This window comes from Hydra viridissima, unplaced genomic scaffold (genome assembly GCF_058129835.1).
Source record: "Hydra viridissima isolate aposymbiotic clone 2 unplaced genomic scaffold, HvirCarnegie_v1 scaffold_1, whole genome shotgun sequence".
NCBI lineage: Eukaryota > Metazoa > Cnidaria > Hydrozoa > Anthoathecata > Hydridae > Hydra > Hydra viridissima.
This window is the reverse complement of record NW_028324300.1, coordinates 28867801-28874515: the sequence shown is the minus strand read 5'-3', so window position 1 is coordinate 28874515 and position 6715 is coordinate 28867801. Positions and strand designations below refer to the sequence as shown.

The 6715-nt window shown below is 27.8% G+C and overlaps 3 protein-coding genes across 3 annotated transcripts; all 3 read right to left on the bottom strand.

Moving 5' to 3' along the window:
• Positions 1-6: 6 nt before the first annotated feature.
• On the bottom strand, positions 7-809 carry LOC149894356 (transmembrane protein 186-like). The gene has a single exon (XM_090086121.1). The coding sequence runs from the start codon at positions 807-809 to the stop codon at positions 63-65; it is 747 nt and encodes a 248-aa protein (XP_089942247.1). The 3' UTR covers positions 7-62.
• Positions 810-1168: 359 nt separating this feature from the next.
• LOC145192372 (protein lin-52 homolog) lies at positions 1169-1859 on the bottom strand. The gene is made up of 2 exons (XM_090086152.1): positions 1641-1859; positions 1169-1543 (listed from the first exon to the last, which is right to left on the bottom strand). The coding sequence occupies exons 1-2, from the start codon at positions 1815-1817 to the stop codon at positions 1358-1360; spliced, it is 363 nt and encodes a 120-aa protein (XP_089942278.1). The 5' UTR covers positions 1818-1859; the 3' UTR covers positions 1169-1357.
• A 771-nt stretch (positions 1860-2630) lies between these two features.
• On the bottom strand, positions 2631-5552 carry LOC145192371 (bis(5'-adenosyl)-triphosphatase-like). Its single transcript, XM_090086141.1, has 5 exons — positions 5245-5552; positions 4555-4700; positions 4261-4290; positions 3010-3078; positions 2631-2896 (listed from the first exon to the last, which is right to left on the bottom strand). The coding sequence occupies exons 1-5, from the start codon at positions 5366-5368 to the stop codon at positions 2768-2770; spliced, it is 498 nt and encodes a 165-aa protein (XP_089942267.1). The 5' UTR covers positions 5369-5552; the 3' UTR covers positions 2631-2767.
• Positions 5553-6715: the final 1163 nt, after the last annotated feature.

Genomic DNA, 6715 nt, shown 5'->3' with positions numbered 1-6715 from the left:
AAATAGTAAAGTTGAAAATTGACATGTATTTTGCAAAAGAACGAAAGAGAAAAACTTATATTTTATTTTAAGTGTCCATAAGGTACTCCTAACAAACGACAAAAACGTTCACAATCAGTAAATTTTCCATATTTCAACGAATACAGATATCTGTCAAGTTTTTTGTTTTCTCGCTCAATACACAGTTCCTGAAACACTTCTTCAAGATCATTTACTTCCATCAAATCTGTCATTGGGATAATTTTATTAACTTCAATAAAATCCTCTGTGCGCCTTCCATAGAATGTTAAACGAGATATTCGAATAACATCATCAGTTTGATTAACTGCAAGTTGTCCCACAACTTTGGTAGCAAAGTAACTAAACACAATAAACAGAACTCCGCTACCTAAAAGACTACCACCTACTATTGCAGTTGTAATTGAAACATCAGACATATGTTTTTCCAAATATATGTTATACAAAGGATAACTCATAGCAATCATAAAAGCTAATTGGTACATTTTGAAACGAGATATTATTCCCAAAAGTTTAATATGCGGAAATGAAAACAAAACATCCCATTTGGTGTTTGCATTTAAGTTAGGTAAATTCAACACATTTTTTTCCTTCCCATTGTAAATACTCATGGAGGTGCTAAAATCACATTTTCTCAAAGTTAAATTTGGAGGATTAGCTTGTAAACCCGCAAAGATAAAACAAATATTGCGTCTTGTTGATTTTACATAAAAAGTCTTTGATAAAATAAATCTACATCCAAAACATTTCAAAGTATCCTGAATCTTCAAAGACAATGAAATGTGTGACATTTTAAGCTTGTAGCAATATGTAGATAACCTCAATTAGAAAAAGAAAAATTATGAAAGAAAAATAAAAAAATTGTTTTTTGTAACAAAAACAGATTTTATAACTAAAAATGTAATAGGACAAAATTAAAAGAAAAATGCCTTTCAAAAGGTATTAAAACTTTCGGAATTAAAACAAAGGAATATAATAATGTTAAAGTTTTAAAATTACTTAGTGTAATATGAATTTATTTCAATAAAAATTAACTATTTCAAATAAAAAATTTATGCAGCAAATTAAAATGTAACTTCAATAAGATAAAAATAGTTCTACAAAAAATAACAATTAAATACAACAATTTTAACAATAAATAAAAATTGTCTTTTTTTTTTTTAATATTTACACTAGTCATTTATTGCATACATTCAGTATCATTTTCAAAAGTCAAAAGATAAGGCTCTTTTGATGTTTCAATGTCAACAATCTCTTTAAGTGATCCTTTCTCCATTACAAGAGTAATATGAAAAATTTGTATTGACTAAAATGTATTTTTTGATAACATTTTTATCCATTATTTGCCAAGTATATTCAAATATTTACCACGAGTCATCTCTCTTGTTTCTTCAATGCCTAATTGATAAGCTTGATTTTTTAACTCTAGAAACCGCTCCATAATTTGTGGAACTGATAAACTACTCAGTTCATCAATGCTTTCTAAGTCTGCTTCAGTTAGTTCATCTTGCTTTCCATCAATATCCTCAAATTAACAAAACAGTATTCTAACCACAAATTACCCATAAACAATATAATTTTGAATAAGTATACATTTATTTTTTGAAGTATAACAAACATACTAGTATAGGAGCTTTGTTCTGGGAAGCTTTAAGTATGGCAGAGAATGATGTAACACCAGGAATTTGTTCAGGCCATAGCTCTGGGGAACTTTGATCAATCCGTTCCACCTCACAACTCAATGAGTGTTCAATTTCTAATGCTTGGGATTCTTCTTTATTATTCATCAATTTTGACATACTAAAATCATCATGATCTAATCATGATGATTTTAGTATGTCAAAATCATCATGATCATCATGATCATCATCATGATCATCATGATCATCATCATGATCATCATGATCATCATCATGATCATCATGATCATCATGATCATCATGATCATCATCATGATCATCATGATCATCATCATGATCATCATGATCATCATCATGATCATCATGATCATCATGATCATGATCATGATCATCATGATCATCATGATCATCATCATCATGATCATGATCATGATCATGATGATCATGATGATGATCATGATCATGATGATGATCATGATGATGATCATGATCATGATGATGATCATGATCATGATCATCATGATCATGATCATGATCATGATCATCATGATCATGATCATGATCATGATCATCATGATCATCATGATCATCATGATCATCATGATCATCATGATCATCATGATCATCATCATCATGATCATCATCATCATGATCATCATCATCATCATCATCATCATCATCATCATCATCATCATCATCATCATCATCATCATCATCATCATCATCATCATCATCATCATCATCATCATCATCATCATCATCATCATCATCATCATCATCATCATCATCATCATCATCATCATCATCATCATCATCATCATCATCATCATCATCATCATCATCATCATCATCATCATCATCATCATCATCATCATCATCATCATCATCATCATCATCATCATCATCATCATCATCATCATCATCATCATCATCATCATCATCATCATCATCATCATCATCATCATCATCATCATCATCATCATCATCATCATCATCATCATCATCATCATCATCATCATCAATCATTAATCATCACATTAGAATGAAGTAACAGTTTCAAAATTTTAATTATATCAATATTAAATAAAATACAAAAAAATAACATTTCATCAACTAAAATATGCTTTTAAAGTAGCAGCTTCATTAGCCATTTGCTCTTCAGTGCGAAATGTTGTGTCACTAATTTGTATTTTATAGAGTTCAGCATCTTCAAACAGATCTTTGTCATGCTTTTCTAACTATGAGTAAAAGTTTAAGAGAATAATTTGGATGATCCCAAGAAGTTCAAAAATTTAAAGAAAGACTAAAGAAAAAATTACTAATGCTACATATCAATTGTATATTAGTATACCTGAGTATAAATTTCATCATTTCTCACAAAGTCATTGGTTCTGCGAGGCAGAATATGAACATGTACATGCTAAATATAATGGATTAAAAAAAATAATTTCACATGAAAATTTATTATGAGTTAAAGTTTAATAAAATGGACTCTCCAAATATAAATAGAAGAAAATATAAAAGTGAAGAAAATATAAAAATTTCTTTGTTTTCTTATCAACACTTTTTATGTTGCAATTAACTTTCTAAATTTTTACTTTTAAAGCTATTTTTTAAAAACTTTGCTAGACAGGACCCAAAATATTGTCCAACTCACTGATGATATATAGTTCAATATATATCTTATTATTCAACAGAATTTGATTTTTTTTTTACAAGATATTATTATACGATATTAACCAAGATAAAGCTCTTTTAATAAGGTTGATGATTTTTTCACTAGAGAAAATTCTTTTTTTTATGATATATATAATTTTTACTTGTTATGTCAAAATATTCAGTGTAGTTTACAGTTTATAAAAATAAGGAGGAAAGAGCCATAACCATCAATGACAACTGCTTTAGAGCCATGTTATTTGAATTTCTGTTTCCAACACATTTCTTCAATATTAATGTTCTCAAATTCTGGCACTACATGTCATACATTACACTTGATTTGCTAAAGCAAAAGTTTGACAATTAGGTCATCTCACAATAAGGATTTATATAATGGAGATGGAGATTGCAATCTCGTTTTCATCTCACAATAAGGATTTATATAATGGAGATTGCAGTCAGTGATTTGATACCCCTATATAGTTTTCTTTGGGCTCAAATCAAAGCACAAGCCTAAGCCAACAACCCACAGGTTTTGGATTATTTAGAAGCCAATAATCATCAGATTATTGCCAGCATACAGCTGCAAATATTGAACAGGGTGATCAAAAATTGGAGCAACTGGATATATAAATGTAAATGAAGCCATGGTGGATTTGAAGGGTATCTACTTTTAAGAATTGCCAAAATAAAGTGAAAACTATATTGATATGTCAAACTATTGTTGTTTCATTTAAAATTAATATCCTATCACTCTTACTAAAGACCTGTCAATATCTTAAGATATTATTTTAGTATCGGACAGCATTTTATTAGTGATCAGATATCATTTTGTACTCTATTATTATTATACTTGTAATGCATGAAATACTAAACTTATAACACATGTTCAGAAAAATATTGCAGAAAATTTATAGGTCATTGATAAAGTTTAGAGAATCCTTACTTTTACAGTTTGACCTGCTTCAGGTCCATCCTAGAAATAAAGATTTTAGATTACAATAAAAGATTTACAAAACATTTGTAAAAATCATATATAATACACCTAAAAATAATATTGAATATAACACAAATAATATTGAATATTTTATTAAATATCAGACAAAAATCTTAAGGTTATAACTAAGAGAACAAGAAAAAAAGAGCTGTTTTTATCAAAATTTGAATGGAGATAGGAATTGCATGATACTTTAAAGAAATTTTAGGAGATAAATTAGTATATTACTAATGAAATTAGTACCTGGACAGCAATCGTCATTGATGTGGCATTAAAATGTTTTTGTACAACTTTAGAAACAGTTTGGGTTGTCAGGAACAAATCACAGACTTCCTCATTGTTCAAATCTGTAAACCTATCAACACACCTTTGAGGAGCAACTAAAACATCTTAAACCTCAATTACTCAGGGAATATATTTCAGCTAAAAATTTCATTAAATCTATTTATAAAAACTCATCAAACAAATCCTATATAAACACACAATAATCTAGATGTTCCTAAGATAATAAAAACTTTGACCAAGTAAAAAATAAATTTAACAAAAAAGTTAGTAAATGACATTTAACTGCTTGGCAGTACTTATAGTTTTTTTTATCTATAAAAAATGAGGGCTTATAATTGTTGTTTAAAATATTTTGAAATAAATAATTTTAAACTACTTATGGTAATTTAGGAATATTTTGATACATGCAATTACAAGAACAATGTGTTAGATTTGTCTTGTATAGAACAGTAAGAATAGTCCAAAAATGTCCTTATATAGTGACAATTTGAAGTGCAACCAAAAGTTATTTACAAGATTAATCTTTGTTATCACCAAAATGAAATTTAACCGTTTTCTACTAGTGACATTTTAAAACAACAACCATACAAATTGCATTTGTCATTGAAATATTTATCAAATACAATATCACATAATACGAAAAGATACGACCATTTACAACAGGCTTGATATTGACAAAAGCATAAGAAAACTTAGAGATAAAAAAAGTAAAGGATTCTTTAATCAACACATGTCCAAAACTAAAACTTCTGCCGCAGTTTAAAGCTGCCATATTTATTATTTGTGATTACAGCGGAGAGAGAAACAATTTATTCCGACATTTCCAAATTTGAAATATCAAAAACATCATCTTTCTGATATTTAATTGTATATAGATTACGGTAATTATGATAGTGATGAGAATTATCTATAACCACCGGATATTAAATATAATCCTTTCTCGTTTTAGACTAAAATTTCTGATTTAATTAAGCATCGGCGTTTGGTTTTTCGACTTTAAACAAACAATAATGAATGAAGTATAAATCTCCATATCAAACTTTTGAGATAAAATCAAATTTTCTGAAGTTAATTAAAATAGAACTCTTTTTGTGTTTAATACAGCCAGGTTTTAGGTGTGACATATTTACATTTGAATGTAAAATTGTTAGTTAAAATTTTTTTAAATCGAATTATATCGGGTTTTTATAGAACAGTAATTCTGCACAGTCATGAAACAAAATGATATTTGCGAGGTATCGCAACCCTGTATATCTCAATATACAAATTATTTAAAGTTAGATTTATTTTAAATAACTTATACTGAAATATTTATTTTAATTGTTATTATTCGTTAAAAAGCGAAAAACCAAACGCTGATGGTTATATTTGACTTTGAAAATTGCCCCACAGTGATATTTTTTGGAATAAATTCATAGTTCTTCTAATTTACGATAGAAACTTTTGAAAAATTGGATTGATATATGTATATATATATATATATATATATATATATATATATATATATATATATATATATATATATATATATATATATATATATATATATATATATATACAGGGCCGTGTTTAGATATGTGGAGGCTCTGGGCATATATTTTGTGGAGGCCCACTCTACCTTAAAAAACACAAAAAAGATAACTCAATATATTTTTAATAATGGTGATGTGCATTTCTTAAGCATCTTTAATTAACATAGTTAAACCATATAGTTAAATAAAACACTCTACCTTAAAAACACAAAAAGGTAGCATTCTTATTCATAATAATGTGATTATATTAGGAACTGTACATGCACAACAGATTGATGAAATTATTATATATCACTAATAAATAAGCAAATAGTTAAACACAATTAACACGCAAAGTCGAAGATATCTGGAGAAGGGAAACAGATAAATTGAAATTATAATTACAAGCCCTGCACTTTACGAGACTTCATCTTTGCGAAGTCTTGAATCAATTGGTTAAAGTCAAATCTGAGAATATCATATTCACACGGTCGTTCCAACTCTTTTGATAAGCAACAGGTCATTGTGCGCAAGCGCAGTTGGATTATGAAAAATTTAGAACTTTCAAAATGGCTACGGACCTTCGTTACAGAATGAACTTCTACTTA

Bases quoted from the DNA above. Each gene is read 5' to 3' on its own strand.
- LOC149894356 (XM_090086121.1), bottom strand. From the start codon at position 809: ATGTCACACATTTCATTGTCTTTGAAGATTCAGGATACTTTGAAATGT.
- LOC145192372 (XM_090086152.1), bottom strand. From the start codon at position 1,817: ATGTCAAAATTGATGAATAATAAAGAAGAATCCCAAGCATTAGAAATT. The intron at 1,544-1,640 runs GTATGTTTGTTA...TGTTAATTTGAG, and splicing joins AGAACAAAGCTCCTATACTA to GATATTGATGGAAAGCAAGA.
- LOC145192371 (XM_090086141.1), bottom strand. From the start codon at position 5,368: ATGGCAGCTTTAAACTGCGGCAGAAGTTTTAGTTTTGGACATGTGTTG. The intron at 4,701-5,244 runs GTATCTTTTCGT...TTGAGGTTTAAG, and splicing joins CAAGCCTGTTGTAAATGGTC to ATGTTTTAGTTGCTCCTCAA. The intron at 3,079-4,260 runs GTAAGGATTCTC...CATTATATTTAG, and splicing joins AAGCAGGTCAAACTGTAAAA to CATGTACATGTTCATATTCT.